Source organism: Podarcis liolepis, assembly GCF_965112155.1.
Source record: "Podarcis liolepis genome assembly, chromosome: 7".
Lineage (NCBI taxonomy): Eukaryota > Metazoa > Chordata > Lepidosauria > Squamata > Lacertidae > Podarcis > Podarcis liolepis.
The window spans coordinates 61,879,327-61,897,498 of record NC_139561.1 but is presented as its reverse complement, the minus strand read 5'-3'; the positions used below and the strand labels follow the sequence as shown (position 1 = coordinate 61,897,498).

The window sequence follows — 18,172 nt, the reverse complement described above, 5'->3', positions numbered from 1 at the left end:
TTAGGTGGAAAGATGAACTTTTTTCCACCAAGCTTCTGACTTATTTTAACACATACTTGTTTTTTTTTTTTAGATTTGCTTTTTATTGGCATGTTTAATGTGCTCTGGTTTAATTTCACTGTGATTTTAAAGCTGTAAACTGGTCTGGGAGGTTCTTTTGAGGCTAAAAGACAATATATAAACCAGACATGGGCAACATGTGGACTCCAACTCCCATCAGCCCCAACCACCATAACCAATGGTCAGGAATGATGGAAGTTGCAGGCAAAAAACATCTGGAGGGCCATAGGTGCCCCATGCCTGATATAAATGGTTTGATAAATAATTTCCCCTGCTGCACAATAATCATTTGTGGAAAAGAGGCCTTTTCCCAGCTTGGTCCCCTCCAGTTGTCCTGGACCCCATCTCCCATCAGCCTCAGCCAGCATGGCTAAAACAACTGGATGGCACCAGTTTGATTCACTCCACCAAAGGTGAACCTGGGTTGGTGTCTCTGCTCCTTGTTCCATGTGGGCAATGAGCACTGGAATTTTTTGTTCATATCTAAAATTCCTATGCATCTCCTTTTCTCCAGCTAAACTGGCAGTATTTTTTCATGTTCAGTAGAATTTGAGAATGTTGCTTTGGGGTTCCACATTACTGAGCTATGTTCTTCACCATTTTAACTTTTTTTATTTTTGCTCTTTCTTTTCTTAGCCTTTCTGCGGATAATTACAACCCTTTGGATACATCTCAGATGTGCAAGTCTTAAAAAGCTCCAAATAAACTCCTTCTTTTCAAATCACAGCTGAACCATGAAATGCCAGCAAATACCAGAACTATAATAATGCAAAGGGACGACGTTGAAAAACTGCCAAGATTATAATGGGCTCTTCATATTATTATTTTTCAGGCTTTCCCCCAAATATCTATTTTAGGCAAATAAAAATTTCCTGAAGCTGTAATAGTTGACAAGCCCCTTTTCTTCTGAAAGAGCATTTTCCACACCCCTTCAGCAGTTCCACTTGATGGTCTCTTTTGAAAATTCATGATGCCAAATGCAGAAGGGCAGGTCACAGAAGATACTGCCCATTGCCTTGTAGGTATTCAAAGCCTAAAGTTTCAAAATGCAATTGCATAACAAAAATGAGAACTGGGCCAAAACAAACAAGATGAACTTTAACAGGGAGAAATGTAAAGTATTGCACTTGGGCAAAATAAATGAGAGGCACAAATACAAGATGGGTGACACCTGGCTTGAGAGCAGTACATGTGAAAAGGATCTAGGAGTCTTGGTTGACCACAAACTTGACATGAGCCAACAGTGTGACGCGGCAGCTAAAAACGCCAATGCAATTCTGGGCTGCATCAATAGGAGTATAGCATCTAGATCAAGGGAAGTAATAGTGCCACTGTATTCTGCTCTGGTCAGACCTCACCTGGAGTACTGTGTCCAGTTCTGGGCACCACAGTTCAAGAAGGACACTGACAAATTGGAACGTGTCCAGAGGAGGGCAACCAAAATGGTCAAAGGCCTGGAAACGATGCCTTATGAGGAACGGCTAAGGGAACTGGGCATGTTTAGCCTGGAGAAGAGGAGGTTAAGGGGTGATATGATAGCCATGTTCAAATATATAAAAGGATGTCATATAGAGGAGGGAGAAAGGTTGTTTTCTGCTGCTCCAGAGAAGCGGACACGGAGCAATGGATCCAAACTACAAGAAAGAAGATTCCACCTAAACATTAGGAAGAACTTCCTGACAGTAAGAGCTGTTCGACAGTGGAATTTGCTGCCAAGGGGTGTGGTGGAGTCTCCTTCCTTGGAGGTCTTTAAGCAGAGGCTTGACAACCATATGTCAGGAGTGCTCTGATGGTGTTTCCTGCTTGACAGGGGGTTGGACTCGATGGCCCTTGTGGTCTATTCCAATTCTATGATTCTATGATTCTATGATTCTATGATTCTATGATTCTATGATTCTATGATTCTATGATTCTATGATTCTATGATTCAATTGCTGAATGCATGAAAGTCTTTTTGTTTATGTATTTGCAAAATCTCTATGGAGACATATTCCCCTCTGCTTTGATCTCCTGCTCAATTATGTTGCATGCGTTTTTACAACACCCCTTCTCTAAGGAGTTCAGTGCCCCCTTTTTATTCTTGCAGCAACAACTCTTTAAGGTAGAATAGGCTGAGATACAGAGTCCAAGATCATTCTCTGCATTCTCAGCAGGAATTTGAACACAAGGCTTTCCAATCCAAGTTTTCCCACTATACCACACAGGCTCTTCCTTCAAATCCCCCTCAAAACCCACCCATTCTGTGATGCCTTTGTTATATCTCCTCAGTCTTTGGTCCAACCAAAACAAGTTCTATTATCTGTTTAAATTTGCACAGGTATATCACTTGTTACCTTTGCCACTCATGAGAACATAGGAAGCTGCCATATACCAACTCAGATCATTGTTCCTTCCAGGCTAGCATTACACTGATTAGCAATTGCTCTTCAGGTTTCCTGGGACTGAACTGGCAACCTTTGACATGGAAAGCAGGCCCATCCCCACCACATGATTTTGATTAACTGACAAGGGCACCAGACTCCTAGCCCCTTCTCCTTTATTCCTCTGTACAGGTGATGGAGGAGGCACCCCTTCCCCCTTTTAATTAAGCCATTCAGGTGGTCCTCAGCTCAAATGGTAAGAAGAGGAGCAGCTCCCAATTTCCAGGATTCTTGCCAGAGTGAAAAAGGTCATAGTAGCTGGAGCTGATGGGAGCTGTTGTACAAAACATCCAGAGAGCACCAGGTAGAGGAAGGCTGCTCTAAAGTGTTTAACTGCTGATAGATACTGCTTTATGAAATGAGAGGAAAGACTTCAGGCTTGTTTTTCACTAGAACCCTGAGATCCAAAGACCAGCGCCTGGTGCAGAAGACAGACAGACGTCAGAAATAATGAATTCTGAGCCCAGTAATTTGTTTTGGCTAGAGCTGAATTGAACCCACAGCCCCTCCACGCAAATATCCAGTCCTAGGATGGAAGGCAGAGATGAGTGCGGGAGTGTGTGTAGAAGTTAGCCTCTTGCTAGTTTACATGAATTGCTGTTCTCCTTTATGGCTCTGGCCCCATCCACCACTGGTTTCCAGAAGTGAGTGTGGCCCTTACCATGAAAGAGACTCCCTGTCCCTCAAACAGAGGAATAAACACACTGATTGCATGCAAAAGAGAGTGAAACTTTCTTTGGCTGTGAGAGTGTGGCAGGGCCTTTCTCCAAAGTCCTTTGGGGAGGCATGCTGCGAAACCTAAGGGATGTCGCTCAGCCACTTGGCTTGTTCAGTATCCTACCGTGAACCCTTTTGTGTGATTTATGTACAATGACTGGAGGGGATTTCTTCCATCCGATGTTAGAGGTTACAAGAAAAAGAGAGAGGGCAGAAGAGAAAGAGGACAGACGGGAATGGGATTTCCCCTTATTAAATGATTATAATTTGATCACTGTTCTGGCGAGAGATGGGACGAAAAGGGGCAGGTGGCTGAGCCAGCGTGAGCTGTCCATTATGTGCTAACCCTTCCTAACTCCTGAGGACAAGGCAGCAGCTTAGCAAGCATGGTGCCAGATAGCAGCAGCTGACCCTGATGCCCGCAGCCGAGCCGAAGCAAAAAAAAAGCATAAGCTATCTGCTGGGGAGAGCAGTGGCATGAAATTCTGCAAGGAGAAACTATTCCACAGGCAAAAGAAAGGGCAAAATGTGCATGTAAGCGAGAGAGGGGAGTTAATTGACTCTGCAGAAGAAGCAGCAGCAAGGAGCATCATATGAATGTAGGAAGGGGCCTTATACCAAGTCAGGCCATTGGTCTATCTAGCTCTGTATTATTTATACTGACAGGACTATTTACTAGCTCTACCTGTGGGGTGACAGGGATTGAACTCGGGTCCTTCTGCATGCAAAGCAGATGCTCTACCACTGGTGGGGGAGGAAGTTAGATGGAACTTGCAACCTTGGAGGGGGCAGCTTTGCCTCCCTGCTGCTGGTATATATGTAAATAAACTAGATACTGCAACAGCAACAACTTAAGCCTCCAAATCTCTTGGCATTTCTCACCACTCAGGGAATTGCCAAGCACCTAACTGTCTCTCGAGAACATTTGTTGTGGTTACTTTTGTAAAATCAGGAAAGAGTAACTCCTTCTCTAGGCAGAGATGCTTGTCAATTTGACATGCATATCGGCCTGTTTAACAAACGGTAACTATAATCACTCAGCAGCTTGGCTGAGCAGCCTTCCTCAACTTGGTGCCTTCCAGATGTTTTGGACTACAATTACTATCAGCCTTGGCTAGTACCTGAGGATATCAGGTAAGGGGAAGGCTGTCCTTGGGCATAGCTACAAGTGTCATTTATTATCGCGTAGCATGGGTCTTGGAGTTCCTTCTGCTTCCTGAAATGAATAAAATTTCTGCTTTCTGGCAGGAAATGATGTCCCTGAGCATGATCAAAAGCACTGTTTTCACTTAAGGAGAGTCCTCCAAGGCTTCCCTAGTCAGCCCTCCATACATAGAAGCTGCTTAACTCTCAGGTCTATGAAGGCTGATTCCAGTCTCCCTCCCCTGGTATCTCGCAGCACACAAAAATCCTTGACAGCCTCCCTACCAGGATGGTTGAGCTGCATCGTACTCTTGCTCCATTGGGACAGCCCCACGATAGCCACCATCTTGGCCCCCAGGCTGGATCGCCGCTTCTTATTGGATGAGAGGCTAGCTGAATCCGGGTTGCCTGCATTACTCTTCTCAATGTTGTACATCTCTCCACTGATGCTGGAGCTCCGGACCACATTCCTGGCTGAGGAGGAACTTGTCTCCCCGTTAAGCATGGTCACCTGAGGTGATCTCAGTGGCTCCTTGCCAGCAGGGTGAAGCTGCAACAGAAGACAAAGGAGACATGAGTGCCCGAGGAAAGAGACTGTCAATGTCTCAATGGTTTTTTCACTTTGAACATTATAATTACGTATTTTAAAGGCTGGGATAAGACCAAAGGTCCCAGGTTCTAGTATTATTGGGGGGGGGGACATGTCCTCACCCCCTTACTCACCTTTTTCTTAAAAAACTAAAACCAAGTGATGGTCATCCCAGCTGTCAGCTTCCTCCTCCTTAGAGTTCGTCCACACTTTCGCTTGTCCTGTGTCCAGAAAGCATGGATCCAAACCGTTTTCCACTTGACCCACACTTTCTAGGCATGGGTCCAAGCAGTTTCCTCCTTGCCCTGCTCCTTTCCCCGAGAAAACCCACTCCTTAGCACTAAGAGCAAACATCAATCCAGAGAAAACTCAATTTTCTGTTTGTTCCAATTGAGCACAAAAGAGTGGCTTCTCCCAGGGTGGGGTGGGGTGGAGAGCAGAGGGATAAGAGGAAGTGCGGATAAGTCCTTAGTCTCAGGTTTTCTCTGACAGAACTCAGCAGGGAATTATTATTATTATTATTATTATTATTATTATTATTATTATTATTACCCCACCCTCCCCAGACAGAGCCATGCTCAGGGTGGCTAACACCAGTCAAATTACAATAAAAACATAAAAGGAGGGGTTAAAATACAGGTTAAAATGCAATTTAAAATGCAGCCTTATTTTAAAAGTAGCCCATAGATCAAAACAGTAAGGGGAGGGGAAAACATAAGGGTCAGTCTGAGTCCAAACCAATGGCCAGGCGGAACAGCTCTGTCTTGCAGGCCCTGCGGAAAGATGTCAGGTCCCGAAGGGACCTAGTCTCTTGTGACAGAACGTTCCACCAAGAAGAGGGGGAAACAAAACCAGCATTAATTGGCTCTGCCTCTCATAGGTCCTGTCTCCATCTACTATTTGCCTCTGTGCTTTCCACCCTGCCTGTCTCGATGGACACCAGCTACCACGGCCCTAAAGCTTTGCTGAGTGTTGCTGTCTGCCCCACCCCGCCAGAGCTGACCGCCAGCTTGAACATTAGAGCTGTTTTAGCTCTCTCGCGTGGCATGGATTAGATTTAGCTGTGCCCAGTCAATGGCATTTGTCCATGAATTATGACAGTACCAAGCAGTACACACAGATGGGGTCTTTAGAAAACAGAGATGTTTGCATCTCAGACCATAATTGTCTTTAACAAAAAAATTTTTAAAAAAATGCAGCAACATAAATCATGCAGGATGTTCTTATTTCTCGCACTGAAGAGGAGGATAGCAAAAGGCGCTTTTTGGAGCCTCAGCCACAGTGTAATTAGGAGAAAGACCCACTGGACTCCATGGGACACTTTTGAGTACATTGAAACAGTGAGCTTAATAAAATATGTATCATTTTCTTACTGAAAATCTAGTCAAATCCTCCAAACATTTCCTATAGCCATATTGATACCTGATCAATGAATACCCAATGGCTATATCTACATTTGAAAAGTCCTACTGGATGGTGTAACTCTCAGTCTTATTTTAGAAGCCAACATTGTAACACCCAGAAAACAAGTTTCTGGGAAGCTCTTGAATTGTTTTTGTTGTCCTTAATGTCCAGGAGATCTATTTACCAGAGCTCAACTGTGATTTTCATACAACGTAAGCAGGTCCTTTGGCATTGTCTTCTGATATGTTCTTTCATTTACCATCATAATTAAACAAAGACTGACAGCTTAGGGTATAAAAGGTTATTATGGTTATCATCGTCTTTCTTTTCTTTATTGTTAGCTAATGGCAGAGCCTGCAAGTGGGCTGGCACAGCCAGCTAGAAGGATATCAATGGCCATGTTGGCTGGGGCTGATAGGAGTTATAGTCCAAACTGTCTAGGTTGGGGGAGGTTGCTTCCAAGTCTTAGAGCTGGGAAAGACCTTTCTTTGACTCTCACCCATGAAACTTTAGCCGAAAAAAATGAACCCTTAACATTTTGCATGCAAAGTGAGTTCTCCAGCCACTGAGATACAGTTTCCTCCCTATATGCACAGATTATACAGGATCTCCTCCTTAGGTTGTCTCTGCGGGAATCACCATCAGTGAATTAAATATTTGATCCATTAGGGGTATGAGCGCCAAACGGATAGAATACAGTAGGCCCATGATCTGCCTTCCTGTCCCTGGCTGCCTTTTCCAATAACATGGGCTCCTCTGCTGCTGTGGCCAAACTGACAGTGGAGTTTATGGGAAAGCAGGTGAGATCTGCTATCCTAAGCTCTTCCAGTTCCCTGTTAGGTCCCCAAACAAAGGGAAATTTGGTCAGACTTCTGAGTGTGTCTAAACTTTTTGCTTCCCTTTCAGGGTGGGAAATGTTTTCAATGTTGTTGTTTTAAATCTAAGCCTAGAAATATCTGGAAGAACACAGAATGCTACTCTATCCACCCCTTTTGCATCTCTAAGAGCAGGCATCCCCAAACTCAGCCCTCCAGATGTTTTGGGACTACAACTCCCATCATCCCTAGCTAACAGGACCAGTGGTCAGGGATAATGGGAATTGTAGTCCCAAAACATCTGGAGGGCCAAGTTTGGGGGTGCTTGTCTAAGAGGGTGTCAAATGAGTGGTTAAAGTGCTGTTGTATCCCTCTCCCCTTTCACAAGCTATAGGATTGCACCCTTAAAATAGGAATATAAGCTGCCTTATACCAAGCCAGACCATTGGGCCCATCTACCTCAGTATTATCTACATTGACTGGCAGCAAATCAGGATTTCAGAAAGGAGTCTCTCCCAACCATATCTGGAGAGGCCAGAGATTGCAGCTAGGACTGAACTATGCCCTGTCACTGAACTATAGCTTTTAATACAATATTAATAATGTTGTAATAACACATTTTTAAATAATACAGTATTAGCATGCAGCACAGAACAATAAAAACTAGAATAGCTTGATCTGAAAAATTAAAACAGTTTAAAACTGAGAGGCCCAGGCTGTGAAACAGAAGTTAAAGAACTGAGAAAATAGGAAGGTTCTCTCCTGATCATAAAGGCGCAAACAGCTATGGGAAGGCTATTCTACAACTGGGGTGCCTCTACTGAATGAAAAGTCCCTTTCCTTAGTGGTGGCTTACTTCATTTTGTTTGGTGAGGGCCCTCAGACTAGGGTTTCTGAAGATCTTAAGAGCTGGCTAAGTACTTACAAGAAAAGGAGGCTCTTTCAGTTAATCTGTTCCCAAGTCATTAACAGCTTTCAAAGCCAAAACCAACACTTTAAACTGTGCCCAGAAATGAACTGACATTTCACAGGCATAATATGGTCAAAACACTCAATTCCAGTTATTTCCCAGACGTTTTCTGATATGTGTCCTTCGAGACTCAGAAACTAGAGCTTGCTGATGTCACAAGGCAGAGGTCTACACACACAAACACACACTCTTTCCAGGCAAGTAAAAAAGGATTATGACGCTTCAAGGAGGGTGTGCGGCAAGGCCAGTATGAGGTATGGCCACCACTCTCAGCTCCTAGATAAGAGGTTCCCCACCTGCAGCCCCACTTAATTTCTTTGGCAGCTTCTGCTGTTGGGATAGCCTAGGTTTTAGTCACATTCCCAGCAAATGTCTCCTTTTGCCCATTATGTGCCAAAGTGGCTCAGCCTTGCCATAGGGACCGTAGTGGGCCAGGCTGCAGCCTGATGGTGGAGCATCCACTTTGTGCGCAGATACCCTTTGGTTCAATCCCTAGCAGAATCTCAAAGTAGGGAATGGGAAAAAATTCCCTGCCTGGAATCCTGGAGAGCCTCTGCCAGTCAGTGTAGTCAGTACTGAACTAGATGAACCGACGGCCTGATTCGCTATAAGGCAGCTTCCAACGCTCCTCTAAAATGCCCAGATGCCTAACTTGCTCACTCTTGCTTTTCCCTGCCATGAATAATTCAGCCTTCCCATGTGATGGGATGCATCCATCATCTAGAGGAAGCTAAATTATTCATTCCCTGCCACTTTGTAATAAGAGGGGAAGGCGGCTGCGCCTTGGAAAACACTTCCAGGAAAGCGGTAAGAAAGAAAAAAGTAGGGAGGAAGGGGAGGGAAAAAAATAAAGATTAAATATGAGCAAACTCTCTAGATCTCTAGAGATGACATTTCTCACTGGCCTGCCAAGTTACCAGCTGTGCCTGGGTGGAATTGGACTGCTTTGGTGTGGGAAAGGTTTTGTGCTACACTTTTAGCTGGTTGGAGCTAACTGGGAGACAACAAATTCCTGTCATTTTATTACACATTATAGCAACTTTTGTGGCATCCTTGTGATTTTGGAATTGTGATTTTGGTGATGTTGATTTATTGGAGGGGTTCTCAATCTTTCTGGGTCCTGAGGGCACATTTGGAAAGCTAAGGCTCTGTCATAGGCACATCAATGTACTCATTCCACAGAAGAAGAATAAACGGTGATGTTCAGACACCCACCCCAAAGAAGAGACAAAACATGGATCCCTGAACAAATAATGCACAGACAAAAAAACAACAACAGGCACCCAACCAAACAACCCCTACCAATGAAAGCTTTTTCTTTTTCTTTTTAAAGAGAAATGCAGGCTTGGCAGATGGTAAAGGCACCATTTTGGGAACCCCAGATGTATTGATAAAGGTTGTTAGCTGCCCTAGGCTCTTTCTGAGGAAGGGCAGGGTATAAATAAATAAATTTCTCCTCCTTTCTGGTCGCAAACGTAATTTTGGATGCTAAACAGCACTAAGGAGCAAGGGAGAGGGGAAATAGCTTGTTACTGCTGGTCCAACTTGAAATATTTTGATGCTTGGAGTCAGAAAGTTCACAGGCCACCTACTTGCAGATGCTGATGAATGTGAGGCACAATCCACGAAGAAGTTCCACAGCACAAACCTCACTGAAATAGTTGGGTGTCGTACAATAACATTACTGTGACCTTCTGCATCCTCCATTTGTTTCAGTGGAATTTGTGTGGGAAAACATCCCAGATGAATTGAATTCTGTCTAGCCCACTGGTTCCTCTAGCCCAATATTTTCTACACTGACTGGCAGGAGCTCTCTCTCTTTCAGATAGTGGTCTATCACAATAGGGGATTGAACCTACAGTCATTTCTTGGCAAGGCAGATGCTCTGCCACTGAGCCATGGCCCTTTACCCAGAATAGGCATGATACAACAACACACGAGTCTCAACTCAGCCTCGGAGACAGTATGAAGGAAAGAAGCAGAGTGCTGAGACAATCACTGGCAAGAAGCTGGGTAAGCATCTCTGTTATTTACAGGGCTGGCCCAAGACATTTTGCTGCCTGAGGTAGAGCTGCAAATGGTGTCCCCCTCCAGTAAAGGGGCATTGTACCCAAAGCCTGCCAAATTATTTGGGCACCTGGGGCACAAAATACCACAAGCAGCAAAAAGTGGACCATGATAGAACTAACAATCTGCTACTCTTTCATGATACTAAAAATCAGCCACCTGAAGTAGCCACCTCACATTGCCGAATGGTAGGGCTGGCCCTGATTATGGATGGCTGGAGAAGGGAGGCTTCTGTCCCAGGTCTCCTTTCCAGGTGGCAATACTGGGCAAAGGGATTACTAACCTAGACCTGAGTACAGAGCACCTTGAGGTTATATAGAATAGACTGTTTCTCATCAACCTAAAGGAGAAATCTAGTGGTGACACAGGAAACCTTACTCTGAATCCGATCCTATCTTGTTCAGAATTAGCTACGTTGAATGGCAACATCTCTCCAGGGTTTCAGACAGGGAATCTCTACCAGACCCACCTGGAGATGCCAGAGATTAAACCTGAGACTTTCTGCATGCAAAGGGTTTGCTCTGCCACTGGAACATTGGAAACTGCCTTATATATTGAGTCAGGCCATTGATCTAACAAGCTCAGTACTGAAATGTTTTCCCCTGTCCTATCTGGAGATGCCAGGGATGAAACCTGGGACCTTCATGTAAAACAGATCTCTACCATTCACTATAAAAGTGAATGGCAGCCATTTGCTGAGAAGCATAGAGAAAACGTTGGGAGGAATATGCCCCTTGCAACTCAGGTTTGTGGAGTGGAGGGGGGTAGCTGCCCCCCTTTCCCTGACAGTCTACCAATCACAGAAGTGAATTAGAGTGACTGAACCTTAAGCCTGCTTCTATCTGCATAGGAGCCCTGTCCCTTCATCTGATCTGATTCCAGAAAGAGTGCTTGCCAACATTGCTGTTTGCCTGAAAGAATTACAGATTACTTATCATAGCGGGGAAGCACTTTTGGCCAGAGGGCCAGATCCCCTGTCAATCATCTGGCATCATATGATGTTGGGCGGATCTAACCTCTGCTGTAAGCAGCACAGCTTGCATTTTGTGCCAATTTTAAACATTCTGAACCAAACTGTGCTTGCAAAAGAACTGGGAGAGCTCACTTTAAGGCTCCCATTGTTCCTTTGCAGCCACAGCTTTACCTGTCCTGCACCTGATGTCAGGTGAATATTGGGTGGGCAAAATGGCCTTTGGGGTCAAATTTGGAGGCCCAGCCATGACTTATCAGTTTACTCTATACCACAGGGGTGGGGAGGCTTTTCTGGCCAGACCAGATCGTTATCTCCCCACCCCTGGTCAAATTTGTCAGGCAGAGCCACTCACCTGCCAATCATCTTGCATCAGATGATGCTGTGCTTTGAAGCCCTAACTCTCATGACTTCAAAGCACAGTCCAGAGCTGTTTGAAGGCCTTTTTGCAAACAGCCCTGCACTGCTCTTTGAACGTTTGGTTTTTGGTTTTCCCAGTGTGTGCAGGAGACACCAGGCTACTCACACATTTAGAAACAGAGGTGCTGAATAAAAGCACCATTCACTGGGAAAAGCTCCTGCACATGAATGGCAGAAGTTCAAGAGCATGGTGTCCATGTGCTTTCCCCATCCAGTTCAATGAAGTTTCTGCAAGAGAACTCCCTTGTGGATGGTTCCCCTTGACTTTGTTCCAATCATATAGTGGGGGCAGGATGGGGAGTCAAAGGGAAGGACAATGATATTGGATAGGAAACTGAATTCTCTCTCCATTCTTCTTAGTTTAAGCCTCTGGCAATGCAAGTTAACCTTGAACAGCCACAATATTTAAGAAGCCCCAATGTGGAATGAACAGAATATTAAAAGGGCGGGGTATTCAATCTCCAGGGGACTCCCTTCATTTGATTTGCAGAATCTATTCAGGTTGCAGAATCAGGCTTTTCTCTGTTCAGAATTTGGATGTGAAATTGAGATTTTCTTTGTGGCCCAGAACAAAGACAGTGCTGGCTGTAGGCTGTTGGCCAATGATCTCCATTGTCAAGGAGCAGGACTCTGTTTTCGACAGGCATTGTGCGGCAAGTTTAAATCATTGCCAATGCCACCCCAGCCCTCAATTAGTCCTGCAAATCAGCTGTTCCCCAGGAAATTTAGATAAATAGACCTCTCTTGCCAGCCTTTCAATAAAAGATTTGGCTGTTGCTCAAGAGCGTTAACCAGCTCCTAGTAACAAAATGGGTTAGCGGGTCGCTTTTCTATTCTCTGAAAATGAACGAGGCAGGGGACCTTTCCTTCAAGCCAGCCATAAATGGCAAAGCAATACTTAGCACAGTGGTGAAAATTAAAGAGTAATGTAATAGTCAAAATAATGAGATCCTTAACTGCACACACACACTTTTTGTAACATCCTGCTTTCAGTGGTATATAATTGAAGTTCTCAGGGTCACTTCGCACATTACATTTTAGGTGCACTTCACTAGGGTCGTCAGAGAATTCTGACAAAAATTGAAACAGGAGCAGAAATTGCCAGTGTTTGCTTATTTGTCCTATCTGTCCCATGTCAGAAATCACTCCAGTGCAAAGCAGTTGCTTTAGCACTGAGCTAAAGCTCTTCTCCTGTAGCGATTGGCTGCTGTTACCTTTAAAATGTTAGTAAATCTAGGTATTCAGCCATACAATGAGGGAAAAGTTGGTTTCATGCTACTTCAGTGGCTTCTCCCAAAGAATCTTGGGAACTGGAATTTGATGAGGATGCTGATAATTCTCTACCACAGATTCCTTGTCCCCACACACAGAACTACTGTGCCCAGAATTCCCTGCAGAGAAAGAATGACAGTTAAATTGGCTAAAATAATCCCAGCACATTTTAAGCATTGGTACTCATATATACAAGTGGCTTTTCAGCTGCTGGCAATTGCTTTCTACTGCAGCCTCCTGCAGAGCACCTCAGATTTGCCTGTCCCCTGCCCCCTGTCCCCAGTTAATATCAGCTCAATTTGAAAAACTTTGCCTTCACTTTATCACATTGGCGGCAAATCCATTTCGTGAGTTTCCATCATCCCTCCTCACTTCGTGAGCTGGTGCAAAACCTTTCCTACTTGCATTGCAAAGATCTCATGTTCCTATACTGGTGGCCCTGAAAATATTGTCTCTTACCATTTTGCTTGGACCTTTTCAACAAAAACATCAAAAGGAGATGGTCCCCACTCTTCTGATAGCAGGAAAGAGATATTGTTTTTTTAGAATGCTCTTTCATGTGAAGATTCTCTGTGAGCAGCAAAGTAGCACACTGGGAAGAAAAGCTCTTGTTTTGCTCTCTCCCTAAAAACAGTGCCTATTTGCTATTCAAAACAGGGAGAGTTTTGAATGCCCTGTGAATTCCTTCATCTGCTGCCTGAAGTGTTACAGACCAGTCCTACCACTTTGTTCTGCTCCATGGAAATGCAGTGTACTGTTTTGTTTGGCTAGCACCCCTGGCAAAGAATACATGCTGATACAAATTGGGTTGAATAAATGACATTTTAGAGCACCTTATAAGGCCACTGGCATGGGACAACACCAGCTGTGTGGAAACAAGTCCAGGTATAAAAAGCAAGGTCAAGGCTGGTCAGGTGACTACTGCCTTTGACATAGCAGGTTCTAAGGAGCAACAATCAGGACCATGGAAAGTTCTATGTACCCTCTGCTAGCTGGGCTATAGAAAGATGTTTTATCAGCAAAGGACCAAAATTATGTGAAGGCTTTAAAAAGCTGTCGGGATCTCTTTTTCCAGTGATTCTGCCCACCTCTCCCAGGAAAGCTGCCTGCAATCCTTAAAGGGCCCATAGTGGATTTCAAACTTATGTGTTCCTACATGACTGTGGAGCTAAAGAAGCTACAGGGGAGTCAGAGCCAGAGTATGAATAAGATGGGAGAGCCATATCCCAGCCAGAAGAGTGCATAAGGAAGTGCTAAGAGCCCAATTTGATCCAAATGGGATCACTAGTGATTCATCTGAATGCACCTATAGCAACACTGAGACCCAGATATAGAGTGAAAGGTACTTAACTCTCCTTAGAATTACAAAGGAGGCTGCTGAGGTTTCTGAGGTAGACCCTTTGAAAATTCATTATGATGCCATACAACACCAGCACTGAAGCTATCCTAACACACCCTATTCAAGTTCTTAATAGGTCCATCAGCCAATTAAAAGAACTCTTACCTGATACGGGATTTCTATTTCTATTCTATTAGCAAATGAATGAAACAATACCTCTATGAGTAAATAAGACATTTTTATTTGTGTTTAAGTGTTGTCTCTACATATCACAGCAGCACCCAACTTACAGGCATCTTTCATGAGTGAAAGAGAAGGGGAAACATCCACTTTAAAAAGTTGTCTGCCACCTACAGGTTTTGCCCATTCTGGTGTTAAGACAGCTAACCACTTTTTTTAAAAAAACTGCTGCTTTGTTCATTGCGGTCAGCTTTTTAGTTGACTAATCTAACAAATGACTGGTTGAAGGTTGCAACCTCAGTTCTTAACAAGTTAAATCCTTTTCAACCTTCTCTTAAGCAACCTGCTAGAGATGCACAACTCTTTCCAACCAGCCATCTAGTCCAACCCCCTGCAATGCAGAAATCCCAACTAAAGCATGCATGGCAGATAGCCATCCAACCTCTGTTAAAGGAGTGCTAAGCAAAGGACCAAAGTCTCAGCAAAGGACCAAAGTCATCTGAAGGCTTAAAGTTGGCAAGCGAAGTCCACAGCTGTTTCTGCAGTTGCATGCTCCTGCAGGACCATGGAGCAGGAGAAATTACAGAAGGCTTATCAGATGAGTCTGAGGATGATTAGAGAGCAATGACCTCAGGTTTGGGTGGCATCGAAGAGGTGCTGGTGGCTGCTGGTGAGTCATCTCCATCTAAGCCCCCCTCAGGGCAACAGTGGGGACATGGATGCAGCACCAACTGCAAGTGGTGTGTCTAGGTGGGCAACCTGTGACCCTCCAGATGTTGAATAGAAATAGAAAACCCACAAGCCCCATACAGTTTGGTTAAAGGCCAACAACATCTGGAATGCCACTCCTGGTTTAGGGTCATGTATAGTTTGGCCACTAGACTGCAACCCTATATTTGCTTAACTGGGGGTAAGCGCTATGAAACTCAACGGGGCTTGCTTCTAGATAGGAATCCAATAGATTGCACTATTGGTCTGCTTAATTCCCACTCTCCCACACCAAGCACATGTTGGAACAACTAATTACCACAGTTCTTTTTGCTATCATAATGACAACACTCCACAATGTTAAGTGAAATTGTGCTTCAGGACAGGGCAAGGCACGACTGGCAGAAAGATGAGGGGTGCAATAATCCTTCAAACCTCTTGTATCCATACATAGCTAAATGAGGGAACATTTGTGTTAGTAAAAGGGCTTGCTTTCCTTTTTCAATAAGACTTCCAAATGGAGATTTTTATCCCAATCGATATCTGCATTGGATTTGAAATTGTCCTGTATGTTTTTATTGTATTGTGAAATTGATTTGATATGCTTCATTGGGAGTGATTCATAAATGAAGCAAATTTATGTTTCATTTATGATTAACAACAACAATAATCAAAGCAGCCTTCTCTAAAAGAAGGTAGAAAGGACCATGTCAGTTGCCTCTTCCGCCCTGCTCTTTATTTGCTGCTGCTGAGATTGACCAGACTAGGGTGGGTGCAGAAATTAGATCATTATGCCACAGCGATGCCAGTAAGATCGCTGGCAATGCAACATGTGAAAGAGAAGGTGAGGCAAAAAACTGAAACGGTGGGTGCTTATTTGCTCATTTTGGAACACAAGACAAGGCATCTATTTTTCTTAGCCTGTCTGTTTGGTTTACCTTTTCCTTGGCTCTCCCAGGCTGCTTATGCCTTTAAGGTAGTTCCAAAAAAGAAACCCTGAGAGTTGCACTGCTAATTTAGCCACAGGGTGGCTGCTGTAAGACCCACAACAGCTAATACCATCATTCACTTCAGCATCCCAAAACCAAACCGCTGTTTGTTTCCTCATCATTTCTCTCCAAATAAACAGCAAGAAGAGGGGAAGGTTTGCAAGAGAAGCTCAATCAGTTCCCAACTCTTGCTGTCTTTCTCTTGCAGAAGGATTCTGTCCCTCATCTTCTGACTTTTTAACAAATGAAAACATTCTCAAAGATACCAGGTTCCTATTTCAAGTGAATGGGGGGGGGGAGAGAGAGAGAGAGAGAGAGAGCTAACAGGATTACAGATGCTCAACCAGGTTGTAATTATACATCCACTTACCTGGGAGTAAAGGCCACTGAACTCAATGTGTGAGATTTGTGCCTCTAGACACTGTTCTGAGATTTCTTTTAAATCATGCATCCATTTCACATTCCTGATGACCTGTCATCCCTGCCAGGACCCTTAGGAAGCAAAGAGGTGGCAGGACATGAAAAGAATGCATCCTTTAGTACCCTTGCCTCATGGTGCCAGCTTGGTTGTTCTTTGAAAGAGCCATGCATGCAAAATGCAAACAGAAATCTCCCTTTGTGCCAAGGAAAATACAATGCATAGACCCAGTCATTTGGCAGAGGGGGGCGGACAAATTCCTCACTGTTTTTGTTTAAAAAAATTCACCTTTGCCAACCCAGAATTGACACTGCCAAAGGTTATTGCAAAAGTAATGCTACACCACCCTCCCCCTCCCCTCCCCCATTTGCCCAACATCAATGAAAATAAACATCAATGCTGATGGGAAGAAGGATGCTCCTTACCTAGAGATGGACGGGTCCTATATTGCATCCAAGTGTAAATGGAGTCACGGAAGCAGCTCAACAACCCGCCCTCCACCTCCCCTCCAGAAATAGATCGGAATAATCGTGGCCCCCAAATGGAAGGGATTCAGGCCCCAAATCTCATTGCTGGAGCTGACAATCTAGTTAATCTGTAATGTAAGGGTTTCTGGAGGGAGAGAGAGAGAGAAGGGGAGAGGGAGATGGTGGGGAGGGGGGCTGGATTGTAGACTCTCTTTGCTTAAGCATTACCATGGTTACCTTGCTGACCCAATTCTCCTCACAGCCAAAAGTTGGAGGGGGGGGAGAGGGAGAGAGAGAGAGAAAGAAAGAAAGAAAGAAAGAAAGAAAGAAAGAAAGAAAGAAAGAAAGAAAGTCAGAGCATGTGGGAAGCAGCCTCTGGATTTCTTCCCCCTCCAGAAATGAAACGGGGGAGAGAAATATTGTGTCTCCTCCTCCCCACCCCATTAACTCTATTGTCATGGGGGGGGGGTAGTATACAGTGACAGGGAGGGATTAGCCACAGAGGAAATGTAGAGAGGGGCAAGAATCTGCTGAACCCACACGCAGCATTCACCCCCATCCCTGTACCACTGATACGGCGCTGGGTCTGAACCAGTGCAGGAAAGCAGACAGTACAGTGCTAAAGGTTCAAGATTCAATGGACAAGGTTCATCAGAATACACAGGATATTTATCCATATCTTCCAAGTGTTCTGGATTTCAACCACAGCAGTACAAATCACTGGCTCATTATTCCACAATGCTAATCAGATCACTGACAAGTGGTGACGCACACAGCACATGCATCCCCATTACCCTCACATTTTCCCTAAAATCCTTCCAAACGGGCTCCTCTTCTTTGGAATTTGCCTGCCACTGTGAGTTGCTGCAAATGAACACGTTCCATCTTCTGATGGCGGCGGCATCAGTGATTGTATCATGCATGAATTGAACATTGCAGATCACATGCCACAGACAGAGCTTCAGCATCACCTCACAGCACCTCAAACGCAAATTGCCAGGGACGAGTGGGTGTGCACCCCATTCCATCTTGTTTTCATTCTGTGGGTTTCTGGTTTGACTAGAATGATTTCTAAAATTAATTTCAGGATTGGTAGGTGCACAGTTTGCTGCAGGTTTGCATAATGTATTTTTCTTTCTTACTGACAGACCGCCAGGTGGAGGAGAGCAAATGTGCATTGATCAAAACGCCAGGCAACATAGGGATCTTGATGGGTTTGTTTCT

General features: G+C 44.4%; 1 protein-coding gene across 4 annotated transcripts in view; it reads right to left on the bottom strand.

The window, feature by feature from the left end:
- RIMS3 (regulating synaptic membrane exocytosis 3) overlaps positions 1 to 18,172 on the bottom strand; it is a 58,144-nt gene that overhangs the window by 20,228 nt on the left and 19,744 nt on the right. Inside the window, exons 1-2 of one of the 4 annotated variants that reach the window (XM_083511671.1) lie at positions 16,907 to 17,152; positions 4,626 to 4,890 (exon numbers count right to left, since the gene is read on the bottom strand). In XM_083511671.1, the coding sequence (XP_083367797.1) occupies positions 4,626 to 4,845 (220 nt within the window). In that variant the 5' untranslated portion in view covers positions 4,846 to 4,890; positions 16,907 to 17,152. Of the gene's footprint in view, positions 1 to 4,625; positions 4,891 to 16,433; positions 16,625 to 16,906; positions 17,153 to 18,172 lie in introns of those variants that run through there. The other 3 variants (XM_083511672.1, XM_083511669.1, XM_083511670.1) reach the window with 3 other exon arrangements.